General features: G+C 42.9%; 1 protein-coding gene across 2 annotated transcripts in view; it reads right to left on the bottom strand.

Moving 5' to 3' along the window:
* Nucleotides 1-6,246: 6,246 nt before the first annotated feature.
* The window catches only part of IFT38 (intraflagellar transport 38), an 854,149-nt gene continuing 836,217 nt past the window's right edge, over nucleotides 6,247-24,178 (bottom strand). The window contains exons 12-13 of one of the 2 annotated variants that reach the window (XM_085628445.1): nucleotides 19,992-20,048; nucleotides 6,247-7,098 (exon numbers count right to left, since the gene is read on the bottom strand). In XM_085628445.1, coding sequence (XP_085484571.1) covers nucleotides 6,928-7,098; nucleotides 19,992-20,048 — 228 coding nt within the window. In that variant the 3' untranslated portion in view covers nucleotides 6,247-6,927. The remainder of the gene's footprint in view (nucleotides 7,099-19,991; nucleotides 20,049-24,178) is intronic. The other variant, XM_085628447.1, reaches the window with a different exon arrangement.

Genomic DNA, 24,178 nt, shown 5'->3' with positions numbered 1-24,178 from the left:
ATAGGTAAAACAAGTGAGTTTTTAGAGCTTTTCTAAAAGTCAAAAGATTTGTTGCCATCCTCAGATTTTTGGTAAGACAGTTCCTTAGCATGTGGACCATGCCTGAGAAGAAGGTTTCATGGCTAAGCTTGTTTTGAGGTCTCAAGATGGAGCCATTTACTCAAATAGCTTTCCCTTGGCTATGTTAGAGCACTGGACCTAATGTGCATAGAAGGGTTGGTACTGTACACTACTGTGATTTTAAAGTGAAGGCCAAAAAGCGTCTACGGCCGTTGCCTCTAGAACAGCAAACATAATCCCATATTAGTCAATTATACTACTAATTGTTGATGAACAAAACATTTGGGTCTCTTTCCAAAGTTAGCAGTCTTGCTATTTCACTAGCACCTGTAACTCCTTATTAAACTCATATTCTGTATTAATCATCCTACTTCACGTTCCTGCTTCAAAGCTACCCAACACGTTATCCAGACTCACACCAGTTGCCAAGTTTAGCTAGTCCCTGAATCTCTTCGGTGCAGAATAAAGGTTGTTATCATGATGTTGCCAAAGAGTATTCAATCACGTAACCCTGATTAGATGTCAAGGAATCACCCCCAAATGTCTGGCTCCCAATAAAATAATCGACAATGACTTTGATTATAAAGATGCTGCAACAAATCTAATGTTGGTTTCTGCTTAGTTGTACAAAATCCACGCTCAGTTTCGGGTGGGGCATATTGTTCTGTAGCGTGTCAATGGCCAATAGAGAGATATTTTTTTGTTTAGGTTTTGAGCACTGATAGTAGCATTAACTGTGAATTAAAACTTGTGAGTGGTAAAAGTCATGCTGGCCTTACATTCTACACTGTCCACATCTCCGCCAGATTGACACTTCTGTAGTCAGACACATCCAAGAACTTCCAAAGGTCCAGTGACAACTGCTATTAAACTTGTGCTACTACTGTGTAGAAGGTAAACATTTGGTGTGGTCCGAACGTTTCCAACCACCCGCAAAGGTCCTGTCACATCCAGCCAGCTTTAGCGAAAGACATTGCACCGTAGGATGTCTCAGAAGGTACAGATCAATGCTCTTGAAAGGCTTGGTACATTCTGGTACCTCACTGAGTCCCCAGATTTCCAGCTCAGCATGTGAAACACCCCTGCTCACCTCATGGCCAACAGCATGCCCCGACTGAGGTTACGCATTGCTGTAAATGTGGCGAAATATCATTGATGCCCGTCAGCAAACTCACTGATCTGAAATCTATTGATAGGTGAAGTGATAGCTGATAATTTGCTTTTGCCAGCACTGTCACAGGAAGTCTGCTTCTGCAACTTTTTTGCTTGGTCCCACGTTAGCCCTGCTTTCCCATGCAGTAGTTTATAGGTATACAGGTTACATTTGCATAACAAATGCATTATTTTATCTCCTCGCTACACATTTTAGGACACTAAGAACTGAGCACAATCCTGAAAACTTGTTGGTCAATCATGAAAAAAATCTTGTCATTTCCGAATCCATTAAGGTCTTTCTTTATGTTCTTAAAAACAAGCTATACACAAGGGTAGTCCTCTAACTTGCTCAGAGGGAGACGAGTGATGGAAGACGGGAGGGCCTAACATCTAATGGCTGAAGTCCCCCAGATGATGGGGTGCCATTGTGATGTGGAATTGCACATACAATACAAGACGCCAAAAAACTGTCCTGCGCCTCAATAAAGCATCCTGCGTAATTGATGTGCTATTTATCACACCCGATCTATAACAATACCCTGGCGATTGATACATTGCGGTAATTATGAGCTACCTGTGAAAATGGGAAAGAACAGGAACATATTTATGCTTAAGCACCATAATCCCGATGTCCTGGTATCAATTATTTACCAGACACATTTCACCCAGTAGTTCTAGGCAGGTATGTCTTGGCGAAATTTTGGACTCTGCTCCCTGTATGGATGGGGGCACTATTTAACCGCCAGTTTCGAATAAAAACTGCTCTATAACCTTTGATCTGTCATCCTGATTAACCAATCGGACACGCATCCGGAATACGCTTGTGCTTTATAAAAAGAATTAAAAAGTGGGTTACAAAAAGATGCACAATACCTTGTAGAAATTGTATTTGTGCCAGCTAAGTGCACATAGGTGTAAATGAGGGGATACGCGTACAACGGGTAATATTAACTTCGAAAGATCAGCATAACGCACCATCCTTACACCTTCCAACAAACACAGCCTTCTCGTTTGACCACCGTGCGCATCACAGAATTTTCTGAGTAAACTGCCAGGGGGCTGCTTTCTCTCGGGTCTGAGACGAGGCAACCTCGCCACATCTCAGAATACAAGATTCAGACACTTTCAGTCCGATATGACGTTTCTTTTAATTTGTTTTTGTTCCGCTTGCCGCTTTGATATTTGGTTCAATTTCCTCCTGCTGCGAGGAAGTCACTTTGCTTGAAGGCTGCCAAAACACCATATGAAATATTCATATTGTTTGTTCGAATGTGCTCCACTCGGGCATATATTAAGAGGTGCACTGTTGGTAGGGGGACACCTCCCCTCCAAATAAATGCGTTCTTGGCTTGGTAGTTGGATTTCCTATGTCTGCGTCCGTTTTTCTCGCCGTGAACCAAGAATGAAAGGCAATCAGTGACCTTTGATGTGGATAAAACAGGAGAGAAAGACAGAAATATACATACATGCAGGGCACAAGTCCTGAAAAAAGAAGTGGGGGGACGCTGACGTCACAACAGGAAGTGACGTCACGAAAGGTGGCTTGCACCATCAGACTCATTGCCTCCCCTCGCTCACCCCTTAGATGCGATTGCATCAGAGAAGCCAGCCCGTGAGCAGCGTTCTGAATGAGCTCCGATCTCGCCCCAGAGAGGCCAAAGAATGAATGTGTGGCTCCATTTGCTCCAGTTATCGAGCTCCCGGTAAAATAAGTGGGGGGACGCTGTCCACCTGCGTGGTACCCCGACTCGAGCCCTGCATACATCTCTGTATGGGGGGGCTGAATTTACAAATGTGAAACTAGATGACCTAGATTCAATAGTTTCCCACTTGTCCAACTTGTGTGGTCTTTGGCAATCATTTTATTTCACAGATCCTTCTTTTTTTTTAGGTCTTAACGCCAAGACCGTTTGATTTGACTAAAATTAGATGTATAATTTACTTATATAAAGGGGCTTTCAGCCACTTTTCTTCATCCGTTCGTCTGTTGTTGTGTCATTCACATTTTACTTCCGCCTTCTACAGCGCTATAGCATAGGGCAATGGTTCAGCCTACTCCAGCCTCTGGCTAACTTCACTTAGTGTAACTGCATTTAGCCATTTCACAAGGAGCACATCCGCACACAAGGTAGTTCTCTTTAGTGCCAGTGGTTTTGTTTTTACTTCATTATTGCTTTAGTGTTGCCTTTGTAACAGCTGGTGTGATATGACTTTCTACCAAATGAGAGTACAGGGCACACTTCAGCTTTATCAACTCATGTCTCCTGCCAATGTTGTTGTAAATTCCTTTAGAAGTGCCCTGTTTATTTGACTGCTGATTTTTCACACCGTACCAGGAGCTCACATGAGCACATAAGCTCATGAGGGTGCTCTTTCTTTGCAACCCTGTCATTCCTTCTTTCTTACCTCCTTTCTTTTCCTCTTGTTTCCTTCTCTTTCCAGTTCCCTTTTTTTTTCCTGCCTTCCTCTTCCCTTTAATTCCGATGTTCTTTCCCTTTCATTCATTCTTTATTCTCTTGCCTTCCTTTCTTTTATCTCGTAATTACTTTATTTGCTCTTCTCTTTCCTTCTTTGCTTCTTTCTTCTTTTTTCCTGCCTATTCCTTTCTTTCTTTCTCTCTTTCTTTCTTTCTTTCCTTCCTGTCTTTCTTTCTTTCTAGCCTTCTTTCCCAAAGGCAAGAGGCTGGCATCAATGCCAGACTGATTGACTTTTTTAAGTCTCTGTTAGTCAAGGCCTTTTTTATCACTAAATTATGTGTACAACAAAACAGGGGTTTTCAGTCAGATTGCATCCATTATTCTGTGGTTCTGTCATCCACATTTTTCTTCCATCTACTCCAGCATGCATGAAGGAGCAATTTGTCAGCCCACTTCAGCCACTGGCTGACTTCACTATGAGTTATTGCTTGCTGCCCTTTCACAAGGAGCACATCAACACACAAAGTAGTTCCCTGCATTGCCATAGAGTACGATGGCAATGTGTGCTTTTTCAGACTAAAGCAACATTTTTGCCTTTAGCCGGTGTTTTTGTTCAGATTATGACGGTCCAACAGCTTACCCAACAAATTAGTTTTGTAAAACTAATGACAAATTAAAACAATAATTGAAAAAAGGTTGGTGGCCACCAGACCTATTGGCTTTGCCAATGCTTTTCTTTAATATCACTTAGGAGAACACTTTTAGGTTTAGGGTTTACATGACTACTGACTTGCCCCTTAGTTCGCTAATTGTCGAGGGGGGGAAGCATTAATGTTCTGGCGATAAAATCTGATGAACTCAAATGAAACATTTTTGAATGTTAAAGAAATACACTTTTTCGAATTTTGAAGAGATTGTATAATATTTTTACATTGTTTGTTGTACGATATACATCTCAAATGTTTTCATGGCTTGACTTGTGCACAGATTCTTAAGTCAAGCCAGACCCTTGACTTCTCTCTGGCTTGGCTCATCCTATTAATTTGCTAGCACATCAGGTCGACGGTTACTTGGTAAAATGATTTTTTAAAGGCAAGGACTAAAAACTTGAAGCCCTGCACTGAAATGACAACTCTACCATAAAGGCTTCACATAGTAGAGATAAAGAAGAGTTAGTGCAGTGAAAATATATTGAAAATAAGTGATCCCAGGGCAGGAACCCAAGGCAGTTGCATAATATGTGACTAAAGTCATGAGTTCCTAGGGAGAACCACTAGACCCAGTTGAGATGGTAGGGGTGTAGCTTTGGGGCAGCGTTTGCGGTGTGACACCTCCAAAATGCATTCTTGGCTTAGTAGTTGAGTCTGGAAGCCTGAGTAGGATATGCCATGTCTGTTTTTCTCATTGTTCTCATTTCACAAAGAGTTTTGAAGTTGTTCATATTTTGGAGTGCAAACTTAAAAATATATATGGACTGGTTTGCCCCCCAAAAAACTTTGTAAATCTGCTCCCATTGAAGTACTTCTTGAATGGGTGCAAATGTATTACTTTATTGCATTCAAAAACATAGGCAGTAGTAGGCTTGTAACACTATGCCAGCCTCAGGTTTCCACATATACTGCTAGCAATCAAACATCCAAAAGTTAATGGGATGAATGCTTGCAAATAGGATAACTAGTGGCAATCGCTCTGGGTAGCATTTCAACCCATCGTTTTTTGACACTGTGGCAATCTAGACAGAGGTCCACCTAATGCAAATCAGTACTGCCCCTGTAACTCTTGGGAACAGTCCAACCCGACCCTGGTCATCTCACACCTCTACTCTGCAGCGCACAGCTTTGTTTAGTTGGGAAATATGAGATTCACACACCCCCCTGAATCTCACTGACTAAGGTACACCCTTGGACGGTGGTTACAAGTGGTAGGCACCGGCACTCATACTTAGGGACCAGGACTAGTTTTTCTTCATGAGAAGAGCAATAGAGTGAAAGGTTGAAAAGAGAAAAATAAGGGGGAATAGGTAGATTGTTAAAGAAGGGCAAATGGGGAAAATGAGAATGTGTTAAAGAAGAGCAAATGGGGAAAATGAGAATGTAAACGTATCTGTAAGTGCGAGGTAAAGATACAGGAAGTGTAGGGTGGTGGAAGAAAGAGACATGAGTTGGAATACAGATTAGGCTGCTTTGGTATTAGTTAGAGCGTCCAGTGAGTTCCTAATAGAACCTTTCAACCCCAGCACTTGTTTTTTTAATTATAAGAACAGGTTTAATTTTCACAAACCAAACACTGGGTGCAAGGTTTCAAATTATTGTAAAGCCCATGACATCTAAAGAACGTGCAACCTCAAAAAACATTTCCTCTGAACTGTAGGGGTTGGCTCTGCTGTTAAATGCCCACCATAGGATTATTGAGGCATTACGTAGATACAGTACCTGAAATTGCAATGGCAAAGCCTTTCCAATTTACAGTACTTGAAATCACAATGGTAAAGACTGGCCATTGCAAGTTTTCATTACAAGCGAAGGCCACCAGCTTCCAACGCGCTATGCCATTAAGGCTTACGATTATACTGTGTTGCAGACAGGTCCCACAAGTAATTCCAAATACAGAAATGTCATGAATACATTTTAAATTATCTTTATTTCACAGCGGTACTTTCTTCCTAACTACAAAGGCATATTCTTCCTGCAGCAGATAAATAATTGTTTTAATCCATGTGCCAAATGTCTCTAACTTGCATGTCTTACTTAATAGAATAAGGAAAGGGAAGCTAACTGAGAAACACAAAAACTGGGGCATAAAACTATGGCTCAATTCATATAAAATCAGGAAGAGTAATTTTAAATCGCCAAACTTGAGAGGAGTGGGTGAGGAGCTGCCAAAGATGTTCTCTCAGGAGTCCTAGTAGAGGCTGTGTTTTCAGGGGGTTCTTATCTAAGCGGTGCTCTCTGCAGATGCAACCAAGGCAATAATGTTCTATTTGGTCCCAGTAGAGGCACTTCTTTGGGACGTGCTCTTATGGACCCCTGGGGAACCAGCTTGTTCTCAGCAGTTCTTACAGGGGTGTCTGTTACAGACTAGACCTTATCTGTACTAACTTCAAAGAGTTCTCTCCTCATGATTCTCAATAAATGAAGGTCTACTGAAAGTCCACAAAGAGGCAGCTCATTCAAGAGTCCCTGCAAAGACCCTGACCTGACTGAAAACCCCAGTCTCTCCCCCACCCAGACAAGATTGTTCCCAGGTATCCTTGCAGAGGCAACTCTTTCAGAAGTTTGACTCTGAGGTCGCTTTCTCAGAAATCATTATCGCTGTCATCAAGAATTTCTGATTTCTGAGTACGGCGGGTGGGTTTGGAAGGTGCAACTTCAATACTTCGGTTATCGTTCCTTCCTTCATCGTCATCTTCCTCATCATCATCATCTCCTTCATCATCCATGTCTATTTCGCTGTCCATTGAATCATCCTGATCAAGCAAGGAGTGAAAAAGAAATTAGTGGTTTCACCAACATGCATGTCCTTAAGCAAAAGTGTCAGTCTTTGGTAATTGTATTGCAATGCGCAAAAGTAAGACTTTCTGTGTGTTGACCTTGAACATAGTGTATTCTAAAAAAGAATAACAGGAGAATTTGATTCACAATGATTGCATGCACTGGGAACAGAAGACATGGATTTTACTCTGACATCCGCTAGACAATGGATAATTCAGCTGTCAGGAATCTAAAAACCAACATGCACTGGAGAAGGGGCACACATCAGTGCTAAAATTAAGATTACAATTACCAGCATGCACTGGGAAGGTAGACAATGAATTGGGGGGAACTGTGGGAACAATTACTGAAATGCACTAAAAGAATGGATCTGGATCTTGGATAAAAGCTAAGTATGTACAGGAAGCGCTTATACTGGATCCTGGGCTCAAATATCAAGGCATAGTATGTGAATGAAAGCTAAATTTGTGTTTGCCTCAACTCGATACTCCTATGAATGATCTGGGGATTATTAGTTAGTTGTGACAGTCAATTTGCTAGCATTCTATGATCACTTAAATGTCTCTTTTAATCATTTTCCTAGTTTATACTGTAATCGCAAGTAGTTTAATGGGTTGCGATAAAGAGACAAAACATTAGCAATTAATTCATTAATAATAAAAGACCAAAGTGTCCAAAAGCCTCCTGATAATCATACAGCTGAAAATAAGCTATTTATGCAGATCCTGGGAGAGTACAAACATTCCTCATGTGTACCATAAAAAATGATTACGCCTGCCTGTCTTGCCCTTCAGTCACATGAACAGGTCCTCTTTCATTTTACTTTATTATAGAGGTTTTGTTCAAGGTGCTGTTCGTTTAAAAGAAAAAAAGAAAATGGTAGAAAGGATTATAAAACAAACAAACAAATTACTTACCTTCAGTAATAATCTTTATGGTGGATACATTATTTATATTCCTTTTCTTGTGAATATCCCCAGGTATTAGACTGCATTTGGAAAATTCAAAGCAGTGCTCCTGTCCACCAGCCGGTGGCGCAGTGTGACTCCGCATCAACGTCATTCTCTCCAGAAGTGACAAACCAAGTCGCATGTAAGCTCTACTTATGCGTGCTGATGTCAGTTCCTTTCATTAATTCGCCCTGAGATACAGAGCCGCCTGACCCATTCAAAAACCAGTGTGCAGATTCCTAAATTAGGATCTTTTTAGATGGAAGAGACCATACCACAGAATGGAGAAGCAGAAGGAGGAATCTGCAGTTAGACGAGTATCCACAAGAAAGAGAGTTACTAAAGTGAAGTAACTTGTTGCTCTGATGGATTTTTCCAACCACAGATTCCTCATCTTGTGACTAGATACCTAAGCAGTACCTCCCAGGTGGTAGGACTGTGGAATGGCTGAAAAAAAATATCTTGCAGGCCTTCTCGACAGACCTGGATGTTGAGGTAGTAGTGCTTTGTGAACGTGTGCACTGACGACCACGTAGCAGCCTGACAAATATCCAGGACAGGTACTCCACGTGGCAGACACCTTGGCCCTGGTTGAGGAGCCCTTGGACCTTCTGGGGCAGCTTTTTAGCCAGTATGTAGCAGGTTTTAATGCAGTAGTCTACACCTCGAGAGATGGTTTGTTTCTGCACTGCCTTACCCTTCTTCATCACAGAGAGTCACACAAAGAGCTGATCATCCACCCAATGTTTTTTGGTGCAATCAATCTATTGTGGTGCAAATAATGGTGTCTCTCATTCAGGGATGAAGTGGTGCAAAGGAAGTTGGAAGCGTTATGGCAAAGGACGTTAGGAGAGTTATGGTCTGTCCAAAATAAAAAAGTGATACCTCCTTCAACAGGAAACCTGCTGCAGTCCTGAACATCAGTTTTTCAGCAAAAAAAAGGTGGAATAGAGAGGCTGGACCTGAAGTTTAATCTCCCGGTGAATGGATGTTATCACAACCAGGAAAACTGTTTTGTAGGTGAGTAGGCACAATAAACAATTGTGCATTGGTCCGAAAGGAGTATGCCTCAGAAAGGTGAGGACTAAATTTAAGTCCTACTGTGGCATTACAAAAAGTGTTGGTGGAAACGTATGTTGCAAAGCGTTTAGAAAATGCATCACAACCAGTGATTTGCACAAGGACAGTTAGTCCAGCAAAGCTAAATGGGCTGATAGAGACAACAGTTAACCTTTAACTGTGCCCAGAGCAAGGTATTGCTGGGTCACAGACAACTTATCCAACAGTTTTGCATGCAACGGGTCTAATTGCCAGGCAACCCTCCACGCCACAAAATTATCACGTGCATTGCATGTACAGATTTTGTAGAAGGGTGCATGGCAGACAGAATGATAACCACGGGATGAAGGGCAAAATACATTTGCTGCCATATTTCTAGGCATGGTGGTGCACATTGCACACTCAGGTGCAAGGATGTGTCCTGCTACTACAACAGGAGATCCTTCTCCATTGAAAGCCTGATAATATGGCAGATGCTCAGGCCCAAACATTCTGGGTACTACACTCTCCTGGCCCAATACGTTGCCATTAGGATGATTTACACCAGATCATTCCTGATGTTTTTCAGAACTTGGGTAGGAGTGGTAGCAGCAGGAAGACATACGGGAGTCTCGTACTCCACTCTATGAAGGACGTATCTCAGACAGAGAGAGATTTCTGGGGGACTTAAGTGCCAAAGGTGCTGACATTGCACATTCTTGGTGGTGGCGAACAAATCTAGACAATGTCCTCCTCATTGTTGAAAGATCCTCTGTGCCACCTCCAGGTGTAACTGCCATTTGTGATCCATTAGGCACAGGCAGCTGAATTTGTCCATCAAGGTGTTTAAAGATCCTTCCAGGTGGTTTGTCACCAGGAAAATACCTTGATGTTCCAGCCAGCTCCAGAGGCAGATAACCGCCTGGCTTAGGACTCTGGGCACCACCACACCCTGCTTGTTAGTACCACATGCTGTGGGTGTTGTCCGTGAGAATCTGCACCAGCCTCACTTTGATGGTTGACAGGAAGGCCTTTAAAGGCAAGGGAATCACCAAACAACTCCTGCAGGTTGATGTGGAGGTGGGTGTGCACCGGAGCCCAGAGCCCTCTGATCTCCACGTCTTCCAGAGCACCTCTCCCACTCATTAGTGATGCGTCTATCACCACTGTCAACTAGGGTGGGGCAGGGAGAGGGCTCTGCTGCTGGGCCAACTACGGTCGAGTAGCCACCACTGCGGATCGTTTGCAGTCTTCCCAGACATTTGAATAGAATCGGACATGTTCCCCTGGTGCTGCACTCAACAAGATTTTAGGTCCCACTGCAAAGCGAACATCTGCCATCTGGTATGGTTCGCGAGTAGGGTGTAGGAAGCTAGTAGAACAAGAAGCCTCAGTGCAATCTTCACTGGAAACCAGGACAGAGGTTGAAACATCAGGATCATAGCCATAATAGCCCAGACCTGTTGGTCCAGAAGAAAGACTAGAAAGTGCACCGTATGCAGGAAGGATCCGACAAAGGGAAGCCTCTAATAAGGAGTTAGGCTAGTTAGGTTAGGAGGCAGGTTGATTGAGAGCCCCAAAGATGTCTAGAGGTTGGCCACTGCCTGGAGGTGGTCCGCAACTGACTGCGGTAAACCCGCCTTCAACAGCCAATCGTCAAGGTAGGAGAAGACTGGTACCCCCAACCTCCGCAGATAGGCAGTGACCACCACCTTTGTGAACACCTGAGCCCACCATGAACTGCTGATGAAGGCTGTGGGCCTGCAGAATGGAGTTGTGAATACAAGTGCTGCCGATCCAATGCCACTGTCCAGTCTCTGAGATCCAGGGCATATAGAAGCTGGGCCACAGTGAGCATCTTGAATTTTTATTCACGCAAGCATTGAGAGGGCCAAGATCTGGGACAGGGCAGAGGCCTCTGGATTTGTTCATCACAAAGAAGTAGCAGGAATAACACCCAGTTCCCAGTACCCTCTCTATGGGTCTTTTGGCCAAAAGAGCCTGAACTTCCTGGCATAAAATGGACAGGTAGTTCTAGGACAGGCTTCCACTGTTGGTGGCAGTTCGAAAAGGAGCGGCAGGGCGTGTCTCAGTTGGACAATCTGCAGGACCTATTTGTCTGATGTGATGTTTTGTCATTCCTGCAGGAAGTGGCTGATCCTGCCTCACACTGGTTGGCAGTGTGCCGCTAAGGGCACAATAAATAGATTTGGTGGCTGTGGCCAGAGGGGTAGAAGATTGGAAGGAATGCTGTCTGTCGCTGCTGGGCCGCTGCCTGCCGGACCCTCAGCCCCAACCTCGAAAGGGCTGGGAAGCCTGTTGTGCGGGTGGTGGCGGCTGACGCTGTTGATATGCTAGCCCCTGGCATATCACCAAACATGAAGAAATTGTTGTAGAGACTGCTGTACTGGAGCTGAGAGGTGCTGTTAGACCTGGCATCATTTGGTGTGTTTTTGCTTCTGACCTCCTTTTTTTACTCTGCTAAACTTCGTTTTTGCTGGTGTTAAGACCCTGGGCACTTTACCACTGCTGATCAGTGCTAAAGTGCATGTGCTCAGTGTTTAAAATGTGATGGCATATGGTTTCTCCATGATTGGCATATTTGATTTACTGGTAAGTTCCTAGTACAGGGCACTACATATGTCAAATGCTAATAGTGGTCCTGCAGCATTGATTATGCTACCAACGAGTAGCCCTTCAAACATGTCCCAGGCCTGCCACTGCAGAGCCTGTTTGTGCAGTTTTAAACTGCCATGTCGACCTGGCAAGTTCACGTACTTGCCAGGCTCAAACCTTACCTTTTATTACATGTAAGATACCCCTAAAGTAGGCCCAAAGTAGCCCATTGGGCAGTGTGCAGTGTATCTAAAAGGTAGGACCTGTACTTTTGAGTTTTACATGTCCTGGTAATGAAAAACTACAAGATGTGCTTTTCACTACAGCAAGGCCTAGCTCTCCCATAGGTTAGCATTGGAGCTGCCTTGTAACATTTTACAAGTGTATCTGCCAATTGGGAGCAGATGCGAATTTGAGTTTGGTGTCTCTGGACTCAGAATTTAAAAACACATTGTTTAGTGATGTTGTCCTTTAAATTGCAGGTCAGAAAATGCCACTTTTAGAAAGCTGGCATTTTCTTACTTTAACCATTCTGCCTCTGCCAGTCCCTAGAATACACATCTGGGTTGAATGACAGTTGGGCTTTGTGAATTTACTCTGGACAGTCATACACAAAGGAAGCTGAGGTGTGTTCTGCATATCCTGAAGGTCCATAACCAAGCTGATAGGTCTTCCTGAGCTAGAGTGGTGGGGGGAGTTAACCTTTGCACCTGAATAGGGCTGTGCCTGCACCAACCCAAATAGCCGCATACCCCCCTGTAGTGTGTCTAGAGTCAGGGCCAGGAGGGCATGGTCTTGTGCACTACAAAGACCTTTCTTTGAAGATTCCCCTACTTCAAAGGCTAAAATGGGTATAAGTACTGTACCTTTCACACTATATACTCAAAACACTTCTGGACTGAGGACATTCTGCTAGGAAAAAGAGCTGTTGTACTGCCAGGAAAGATGTCCTCACCTCCCCGGCGCCTCGCACCGTCTTTGTTTCTCAGAGTTTACAATGTACTGTGCTGGGGTCAGTGTAACTCCATAGCTGGCCGGTGCTTCATCGCAGTCGGTCCGAACTTGTAGATTGGACTCCATCAAGCACGTCAAGATAGCCCTAACCGGAGCTACTGTGTTTTTAAACCCTATCACTGCATTTAATATTAAAAAAATCATATCTTGACTTAAGTATGTTGGATATTTGTCATTTTGGGCTTGTTTCACCCAAATAAATATTTCTTATTTGTGTGTGTGTGTGTGCTAATACTTTACACATTGCCTTTTTAGTTTAGCTTGACTGCTCTGAATCAAGCTACCAGAGGGAGAGCAGGGTTTTTGTGTACTCCACTTACCCTCACTAGAGTGTGGGTCCCAGCTTGGACGGAGTGCAAACCACTGCCAACTAGATATCCCATGTCTAACAGGCACAGAGTACACGCCTTGGCTTAGCTTCCTTTAAAATGTTCCAGGGCTGAGTCTGCCTTTTCACCGTATAGGCTGGAGCTGTTGAAAATCTTGTCCATTAAGGATGCTTGGACGCCCCTGTACAAGCTGATGGACCACATTCAGGCATGGCACCGAAGAACCACACTAGTTTCTATGGCCCTTCCTAGACAATCTGTGGGTTTCAGGCCAGAGCGGATGACAAATTCGCTCTAATCCTGACCATCTTGAATGGTTTGAGCTATTTAAGGTCGTAGGTCTCCTGGGACCGCAAGTAGGATCACACTCACCATGATCCACTCACCATGATCCCACTCACCATGATGTGTAGGTATAATGGACAAAAAGGCAACTCGCTTTAACTGACCTCAGGCCAAGACTGCCCGAAAATAACATATGCTTGCCAAAAGTGTTCACTCAATTTAACTCCATGTCAGGTGGAGTGGCTGGAAAAGCATTAGGATTTACTTTACTGCTGCATGCGTGTACTACCAAGCTCTCTGGTGCTGTTTGCTAGGTCAACAGATCTAGGCCATCTGGAGCAGGTCTTTAGCAAAGGGCGACTTATCGGTTGTGCAAAGTGCCAGAGAATGGCTTAGCCCAAGTGTCCAAAAGTGTGTCAGTAAGGGCTTTATTAAAGGGTAAAGAGGTACAGGCGGTACCTGGCTGGGCTGTAAGACCTCTTTGTGAATATTCATTTTAAGATCTGCAGTTGGGAGGTGACAGTCAAGGACATTAGCAGCCCTTAACATTACTGTGGCAAATGAAGCACTCTCCTCAGTTGCTGGTCCGGGTGCTGTGGACCAACATAGTAACGGTTGAGGTGGTCAGTCCATTATTTACCTGTAAATCAATGTACAAGCTTTCTGCATCATAAGAGGAAAGTTCTTCCCCATCCCATCCATTGTCATCTCCATATGGCTGGCTCTGATCGAAGTTTCAACCAAAAAGCTGGTGCAATATATGTGCGTGGCCACTCATAAGTGGAAATATAGCTTAATCTGAAGGGTTCCGTATAAGCAGTGTCATGTCCAGATATGGACCTTGCCTCTGTCTAGCTAAAGCAGGCTCTGAGTTGTACAGAACAATGGGTTGGTGGTCCTACTCCTCTGGCAATGGCATCAATGAATGAGAGGCTGGAACAGGTATTGGCTCCAAGTGCATTACAGGTACTGAACTTGAGGTGTGTTCAAGAGGTCCAGATGGAATCGAGGACAAACCCGACGGTTATCCCAACTGGAGGGGCCTGTGGGCCGTGGGGTCCATAGGCACAGCTTAGAGACCTGGAAGCGTGTCAAAGATGTGCAGCTTAGCCTCACAAAAGGCTTCAGCTTGCAGCAAGGTCACCGATGTGCCTGGGGTGCATCAGAACCAAAGATGGAGTCAGCTCCTCGGTAGAACTGGAGGCAAAGTGATATCTCAGGAAAGGGCACAATGACCACTACGAACACGGACCCTTCAGGTATTTTCTTATTTCTTATGATTCATTAGTTTTACTAGTAAACAGCCTGACTTCAAAATGGCCACCAAAAAGACACCCAATGCCATAATCCACTATTTCTGACACGCCTGAAAATGGCGACTATCCACAGACTCCTCTTCAGATTCACTCCCGCCAAGAGGGCTGATGGCAGGAACGAGGGGTTGCCCCACAATTCTGCAGACTTTGAAACTGTCCACTCCATTCTAAAACTGTGTTACCACGCAATACACCATTATCCCTAAAGTAACCACCAAGATGTGTGCCCTTTACTAAAGCACTCCTTTCTCCCCTTGTTGGAGAGGGGTCCAGCATTTATTCCGTGGAGTCTCAGAGACCCCCCTGAGAGAGTCCAAAGCATCAAGGGAGCCACACATAGCGGTGGTGTGGGAATGGTGCCCCTTGCCAAAGCACTCCCTCTCCCCTTGTTGGGGAAGGATCCAGTATTTATGCCCTGGAGTCTCAGAGACCCCTCTGAGAGAGTCCACAGCGTAAAGGGAGCCACACACAGCGGAGGTGTGGGAATGACACTATTTCCACTGGGATCACAGCACTCCGGACGTTGGACACTGTTTTTCCTCGTCTACCGGTTGCATTTCCTTCACCCCCCACCTCTTTCCCTCTTTCATTCTTTGTCTATCTCCCCTGCTCCTATCCTCTCTCCCCTGAATCTCTCCCCGTGCCTGCTTTTTCCCTTATGTATATGTTTTTAACACATGTAACTCCTCTCCAGCAACTTGTAACTATGCTCTAAAACTGTGTAACTTGTAACTGGTGACCATGTTCTAAAACAATTCTCATCCTCATGTAAAGCGCTCTGATACCTCCGGGTCTAGCCAGCGCTATATAAAACTTTTCAAATAAATAAATAAACACCCTCATGCTTTCTCCTAGAGGGGTGGGAAGTGGCCGAGTTCTGCTTGGACTTCCTATGTTTCTTCTTTGACTTACCCAGACTTTGACTGCACACAAGAAGGATCGGCCTCGGGAATGACATCAGGACCGGGAGCAGGTTCACGCTCTGGATTTTGATTTGCAGAGGGATCAGTGCAGAGCTTTTCTGGTGCTTTGCCATGAAAAGCTTCGCCTTACAATCTTGGACGACTTTCAGGTTCACCTTGAGACAGTTGCTGCAGGCTTTGGAGTCTTGCAACGAACACAGGCACCAAACGCACATCTTGTGGAGATTTGTCACAGACATCTGTTCGTGTTAGCCATACAAGGCTTAATGACGTCAATGCAGAGTTGCATGACGCTACTAGCTGGTGCACAGGAGCAGTGCTTTGAATTTTCCGAATCTAGTCTGGAACCTGGGGCTAGTCACCAGGTGAGGAATCTGAAGTTATAAGTATCCATCAGAAACAGTTTACACACAGGTTGGGTAGCTAGTTCAAAAAGATGGGCTTTGAGTAAAATGTTACACCAGGCAAAGGTAGTTCTTCTGATATGAATAGAGTTTCCTTCGAATAATTTTGGTTTAAAGCAGAAAAAAAATCAGCAGAAAATTAGGAGTCGCTATGTAGAAGAAACAGAGAAGCAGAGCGAAGAGATTGGGCAAGAGTATAAAAAACTGCATTATCATTAAGCAAGTTGAAGTAAGTAAGGGAAAACATTTAAAAGCAAGGCTCAAAAAGAGAAACCTAAACCGAAGACAAATGGGGAGCCAGCAAAGTTTAGCAAGATAGGGAGAGATATAACCATGATGATGAATTCAGATTAATTGAAAAAGGGATACTAGAATAGTAAACCATCTAAAGAGGAGCAGTGACATAGTTTATGAGACAGAAGCAACAGAATAAGGAAACTGAGGCAATTTGAGAGGCGAACTTTGGCGGATTTATCTTATTCAAAAAAATAGAATGCAAGTTACATTTCAGTGACTAATAAAGGCTCAAGGGGTTACAAATATTCAAAGAAACACCCAGAGGTGAATGGTATGCGTTTGTAACCAAAATACTGTCAAAAGTGGCAAATTAACCTGTAGACTGACACATGAGGAGGGTCAGGCTTTTAGAAGAAGAAACTTCCTGAAAACATATGCACCTACAACCGTGGATCACTGAATCCTGTGGCCTATGCAGTTTACCGCTATTTGAAATTTACTGCTGTCAAGAGGCAGGACCATTGACAACTAGCACATCTCCCTACATTCTATTACCGCACCTTTATCTCACATAATGGTTGACTTGGGTCACCAGGAGCACATTATTGTTTTCCCATAAAGACTTTTGCATAATTAACTAAAAGAGGTAGAAATGCTAGTCCATTAGCAAACAAAATCACAGTGTATTTAACTGCTCCAGCACAATATGTAGCTAACCTCAGCTGAAAATGCACAAAATCACCAGGAAAACTATTGAGTGAAAAATTCAATTTACAAAAACGCTGACGGAGCAGATGAAGCCATCCAATGAATGTGTGTTTTTCCACTATTGTTTGCCTATGCATTAGCAATCTTATTATCAGCATGAATTTGTATTTTGATAGTTGAGCATTTCAGATGAGACGGGACGACTTCCAGACCAATCTATATTGGATTTTATATATGCAAGACAGGAAATGCAGTCTGTTAATATGTAATCAATCCGCTTTATTATAGCAAATTAAATATTTCCGCGCCCTCAAACTTTGAGATTGCAATTCCTCCTAAATGCACAGGAGGTTGAAGTTAAAGTAATTTAACTGTTGCCTTGGAAACAGGAACCAAGGGCTAGGCTCTCTTGCCCATGCTCAGGATTAGGATCAGAGAGGGATAGATGCCAAAGATCAGGGATCGCAAGTGCCTCTAAATAGATATTAAACCAGAGAGAGGTTGCACTGATGGATCTCCTAGTAAGATCCTTACATGGTAACCACATCATGGAATTGGAGGAACAAAGTGACCAGGGTCCATCTGTAAAAATGCATTTGTAAGCTGTAATTCCTGCGATAATTAAAATTTTTCCAGGGGGGAGGGGGTGGGGTTGAAATGGTCTAAACCTTTAAGGACCAGAACATGTATCTTAGTCGAAGAAGCTAGATAATATAAATATGGCCGCTACTAGATAGCTAGTGATAGTCTTTGAAACCTCTAAGAAAACCCAAGATTAAATGCTTTCAAGACAATGATTCCCAGGTAAACAGAAGCTATATTTTAGAGACGAAAGAATGGTGAACATTCACACAAAGCCAACTTATTTGTCAACATTTCTGCCCATGGGGCATTTGAACTTTCAAATTGGACGCGATTATGCCAACAGTAGCTCCTCTGCGAAGACCTTTGATCCTGATAAAATTTATTATTAAGATTAAGGATTTTGAACTACGTCCTAGAACCAAACAATCAAAATGAAAATATTGTTCATCAATTGTTTCACAGAACGTTGCTTAAGAAGATCTAAGTATAACACCTGGAAATCCAACACACCACAGATAATTCAACACACAACAAAACCAGATAGTTCAACACACAACAAACCCCCTTTACCACGGCATTCCATTGTGGATTGTTCTGAAACAAAGGGTTTTCATTCTCTGGATAATAGTGTGTATCTAGAGGTTCTGCAGGATTATTACCTGTGTTTTCTATTTCATAGGAAAGGCAATATATTCAGGGCTTCTGCAGATATTCTGCATGTAAAGATCGAGTGATATTTTCATCGAATGCTCCCAAAACAAGGATTTTAGTCCATGAAGTGATGTCTTCAGAATATAGAATTTCAATTGCATCGAAAGCCTCTTTAGCATAACGCAGAGGTGATGCTCCTACCATGCATGAAGGAGACACTTCGGGGCACACATAATATTCACCTAATTTGGGGAGAGTTGAAGTCAGTACCTAATTACTTGATGATAATCGTATAAAACCGCATCTGAGGCAGGCAACCAGCAAAATGCATCACAACAAGCCAAAAAAGCAACTTGAGAAAAGGCATTCTTATGAGAAGATGATTTGTCACCACAAATCAGAGGTAGGAGAGGCTAGAAATGTTGGGAGTCCGGTGAGTTAATTACTCATCTTGTGTGAACTTGAACAGCAAGAATAAACTCATGTATGCTATCTATTATCAACTTTTAGTACACATTTTATCATGTAAATAATTACAGGAAACTACAGGTTTTCACCCTCTGGGATGCCTATTCTTCATATAATGTTGCCATTAGTGGATAAGACAAAGCAGGTATTATATAAAAGGAGAAGTGGGATCTCGAGTCTGCATATTAGAACTAGCAGTTTCTTAGAAGAGGGTGTGGAAACCTGGGCTCTAGGTAAAGCTGCACTAACCGAAGTACACAATCATGGCTGCATTCTCAAATAAGACATAAAATGGGGACATTTATTAATCAAACTGCATAAGTAGTTTTGGGACCCTGGATCTTATTAAAAAAAGGAAATGGGTGAAAAAGAGATAAAGAAGAGATAGACATTTGGAATAGCACATAATTTATCGAGACAACAGTATAAGAAAACGTGATTCAAACAAGACCTTGAAACAGAGAAGGAATATTTTTGGAACAAATGCTAAAATACCCTTAACCAGAGGGGAGATTTGGTAATGCAGAACAGTTAATAGATTGCATATTTCTTTCTTACACCCAGTCATGGGGGAGAGAGTTTGATGTCCCCACAACGTGGCCAGTGCTGTAAAAGTGGGCTTGAACTAAGAAACTTAGGATGCATGGGCATGTAGACCTAACTCCGTACTAATTCCTTGTTGGCCTCTCTACGTTTGAAATCTGTAGTAAATATATTTTCACTCATTCTACTGGTAATGCTCACCAGGAAAACCTGTACTAGTACTTAACTCTCACTTTCTGAAATAGAGTGAAATTCAGAGCATCCATAGCCTCCTTAATACTGGGAAAGATAGTTTACTTTAGATCTCTAATGCCGTATTTCATGGTCAGCAGACTGTCTGGTTAAGGTGCATGCAAACCATTTACACATTACACCAAGTGGGTTACCTGGTGGAACCAGATCACCTAGATTCAAAGATAACAGATTTCGGTAATCAAGAGCCAACCCTCCATGGCATTGCATGTATTTTATATGTCATACAATCTGAAATGCTCAAGGACTGCACTTGGTGACATGCTGCCTGTCATGGAATGGAGAATAATGATATAATGATTGCAAGTTTGGGATTTACAAACTTCCAACACAAATGAGACTCTTGCTTACGAAAATTGAGCTAGCCTTTTACAAAAACTATTACTTCCAACAACTAGATTACTCGAAGAGTAAAATGTAATTTCAAACAATATGATTAAATACTTTGTTCTGTTTGCGATAATGTTGACAGAGTGGGAATTGCTTTGCATAATTACTACCTGTAGCCAAGGAATGGCAAAGATAGCTCGACTGAGAACACACACCAACCTGATTTCTGCTGCCGGAGAACTGGTCTTTACTTAAATGTACACGAGCGGATCTGGCCTTCGCAGACAGCAATAGTGGAAACAAAAGTAAAGAAAATGGAATGTGCAAAGCCAGAAAACCACAATCATCATCCAAGCCAGGGAGCACAATGCAAGCAGCAAAAGCGAAAGCAATCAGATAAAAGAGTTAAGACAGTGTGATATCAGTTGGGATAAAGAGGTAGTTAGTCATATTAACTTGCACGTCAAGCCTCGTCTGTCTGCGAACAGATAGGAGGCCCATTAGTTTCCCTGGAGCACAGTTACCCGGTTCATTCCTTCATCAGCTCTCACCCTCGGAATCATTCTCTTCCACATCCAATAAAGACATTCCACTTTCAAATGAATCAAGTTGGCGAGTTCCCTCATTAGTCCAGTCAAGGTTCACCTCGCAAGATGTTCAACACATTAAACTTTCTGGAGAGTTATCATTTCTCATTCATTCAATGAGTGGGTTGTAGCCATGTTCCCTCTCAGTATAAACCTGCCCCTCACATGTCAAGTCATGTAGTCTCTTCTATCACACACGAGAATTAATTAGCTGCCCCCTTTACACTGCTAAAGTAAGCACAGAATCTCTCCTTTACTCCCATCAAAGGCACTCTGTCTCCACGCACTTCTTCAGGGGTCATTTGATTCTCTTTTCTCCAAAACCAATGGGTTGATCAACTCTCCCAGAGCAGACTAGCAGTCCCCTCATAATTTCATAGAAATAGTGGCAGGCCGTATTCCCAAAACAGTCAGACATCCTTCTGTCCAGTGACTCATATTCTCCCTTTCTCGTTCATTAAACAGACTGTCTCATCTCCAAGAGTCTTTCTGTTACTCCAAGGCAATCAGTCTCCTTGAGTTCCTATCTTAACTTCGATAGCTTTGTTGCTTACTCCTACTAAGTTAACATACGTCTGCATGCCCTCTCTCCAATCAGAATGAAGATTAGTGTTATTATAAATACAAGCTCAGATTAATTCTTAACTTCGATAGCTTTGTTGCTTACTCCTACTACTTTACCATACGTCTGCATGCCCTCTCTCCAATCAGAATGAAGATTAGTGTTATTATAAATACACATTCAGATTAATTCTTGTAACATGGTTTGCTTTTAACAGAATGTGCAGATTCCTTCCTATGATGGACAATGTTACACCACCACTACCCTCCCCCTAACCAATAATCACCTGTGATGTTCAAGAATAAAAATCATAAACGCAAAAAATACCATGCAACATTTTTTCAGAAAGATGCACCTAGTAGCTGGGGAAAGGAAGGTAGACTAGGTAGCTCCTCGTTCGTGAAAAGTCAAAGCAAAGTTTGGAGATAGAAATGTAGACCCAGGAGGACCATTTCACACCTGTGAACCAGTCTGTAAAAACACTTGACCCGCTCAACACAACAAAGCTGACAGATAGGCTTTTTAAGGCCAAACATGTGCAAGGCTCAAGTGTAGTTTTGGCTAGTCCTATCTGATGATACACAGAGCTCGCTGCTGACCAGGACCCCTCATAGGAGGGAAAAGATGAGGGAAAATACCAGACAGGTGCATCGAACATAAAAAACATAGAAAGGGCTGCTGTGCTTTTGAGGAGTGTTTTTGTAATGCTAAGTGAAACAGCGTTGAATGCCTCCACTCCCATTGTCCTAGGTATAAACTTTGATTAGCTTAACCTTCTTTTTCAGACGTATTATTGGTGTCTCAATTGAGCTACCTTTAGGATTTTGAGGTTATTCTGCCACTATTTCAACCTAATATTGCAAAATGTGCATCTACAACTATAACAAAAGGCTTTTTACATTGTGGCTTGAACTCGTTATATTACTGAATAACAGAAAAGAGACATAACCTTATGATTGCAGGTCTAGGCTTGTGGGCTAGATGGCTGCGTGCAACACGGGGATTACAGAGACCTGTTCTTCGGTTACTTGGTAACTCTCTGGGAAACAATAAAATGAAGAGTGGCACGATGCACCGAGCTGTGTAGCAGTAGAGAAGACATTTACGGGTTTTCATCAGAACGATTACATCACTAATAGAATATGGAAGACCATCAGAATAGATTTCTTAAAAGTAGCCTTCCTAGTTTAGAGTTCACAAGGTCAGGATGGTGATAAAAAATATTTAAAACCCAGACTATTGAGTTGAAGAATAGTGGTTAACAAAGCAGCATCTTCCTCAATACTGAAACACCATCACCCATAAGAAAATGAGATATCCGAGTCCTAGCAGGCATACAGGTCACAACTTGAATTTGTTAGTCCACCCAAGAGCCTAAGGTAATTAAAATTAGATACCTGATGAGACAGCGAGTATACCTCAAAGGATGACCAAAGAAGTTGGAGGGAAACCATACTTTGTTCACTGTGATGAGTCCGGACTGAAAGCTACCCTCCTAAATTGACTGAGAACAAACCTAACTGGGGAAAGGCTTAACCACTGGAAACTAAGTGCTAAAGTTGGACAATGTTATTAGGGAAGGATCTAGAATTCTTCCCATTTACTGGAAAGGAGGCCTGTTGCCTAAGGGAAGCATGTGTATTCCTCTGTGTCTAAGAAGCAAGCCTGATGTGTCCAGGTTTTGGATACTGAGATGAAAGTACTTCTCTCAGAATCAGAGAGGAAGGATGTAAGGCTCTTTGTCCAATCCAACATCAGACTGAGCCTCAGGAATGCGGGTCCCTAGATCATCCAAGATGTGAAGTGTTCAAGCATGGTGATTTGTGGGTCACAAAGGGGTCAATTGCTTGGTGTTAAAGACCTGGAGGCCTGGAAGATGGGGTTGAGAAAGCCTGATGAACATACGATCCTAAGGGAGAGTGGGAGTACCTGATAAGGTTGTTGACATCTGCTATGTGGACTCCTCCTTTATGAAGCCCAATATAGTCCATAGAAAGGCCAAGCTGAAGAGGGTACTGAAAGCCATGGCCAGGTTGGGCACACCTGATTAAAAGTGATCATTTATATTTTTAATGTGGCTGACATTGGTCTAATAATATGTGCTCAAATGCTACTTTTAAGCTTAGTTGGACACCATGTAGATAAAGGGTACTCAGCTGCTTAATCATGCTCTGAGCATCTCGGGTGCTGACTGAGCAATCCGCAATGTGTTCATATTAAGTGTGTGTGGGAGTGGTTGGGCCTCTGGGTATGGAGTTTGAGATGCAGAAAGAACTGTATCCTCTTTTTTCCAGTTTCACCAGGAAAAACACAATTTCAACGGGGACAATGGAGAAACTATTCCAACATTATATGACAAACTGCTAGAGGGACTAATGTGAGGATGATTGGAAAAGAAACTCTGTTACTCCAGTATTGGAACTTTCATAGATTCACATGCCTGAATCATTCCCCCTCATCGAGACAGGAGTCTCCGGTATATAAAAAAGCAATGCTTAGTTGGATAGCAAACTGAAAAGAGGCCTAGGCCCATTTCCCTTTTGCAACCCATAACCTTTGTTATATAAAAGAGACCAAACTTGTCCCTGAACCAATCAGAGCTCCTCACCCTCTAGAACCCTCCTGAGAGAACCTTCTGCCCCCCAGATTTTCTACCGCACGTTGTGCTAGGGAGTCTCCTTTGAGCTCTGCTCAAAATCTGTTTTTTTCAACTTCTTTGAAGAACTTTGTTCTTAGAAATTCAACTGGATTCTGTTCAAATACATTCTTTAGGAAATGTCTGGAAAGGAGAAGAAAGGTTTATTTCGGGCCTGTGCAACTTGTTCTAAGAAGAGGCTCTACACTGATGACCCTCATTCTGACTGCATCTACTGTCTATACCCGGATCACCAGGCCAAAGACTGTAAGGTATGTCGCACTTTCTCAAGTAAAACTCTGAGAGATCGTGAAGGACGTCTCTTGATATGGCTGCAGAAGCTAAAGGCCAGGAAGGAGGTTATCTCCAGTGACAGTGAGGAAGAGTCCTCCTCAACATCTAGGAGATCTCAAAAGAGAAGAAAATCTCCTCAAACTCATTCCTCAGAGGAACATCCTGATAAGGCCCTAAAAAGACCACTCATGGGTCTTCTGGGAGCAGTCCTTCAAAATCTCCTAAATCTATGGAAAAGGAGAGTAAAGGACATGCTTCTGGAGAGAAACAATAAAAAAAAGACGAGTTCTGAACCGTCAAAGTCTCCTCCTCAGGTCAAGGAACCCTT

Source organism: Triturus cristatus, chromosome 10 (assembly GCF_964204655.1).
Source record: "Triturus cristatus chromosome 10, aTriCri1.1, whole genome shotgun sequence".
Taxonomy (NCBI): domain Eukaryota; kingdom Metazoa; phylum Chordata; class Amphibia; order Caudata; family Salamandridae; genus Triturus; species Triturus cristatus.
The sequence above is the reverse complement of the archived record's forward strand: the minus strand, read 5'-3'. Positions and strand labels throughout refer to the sequence as shown.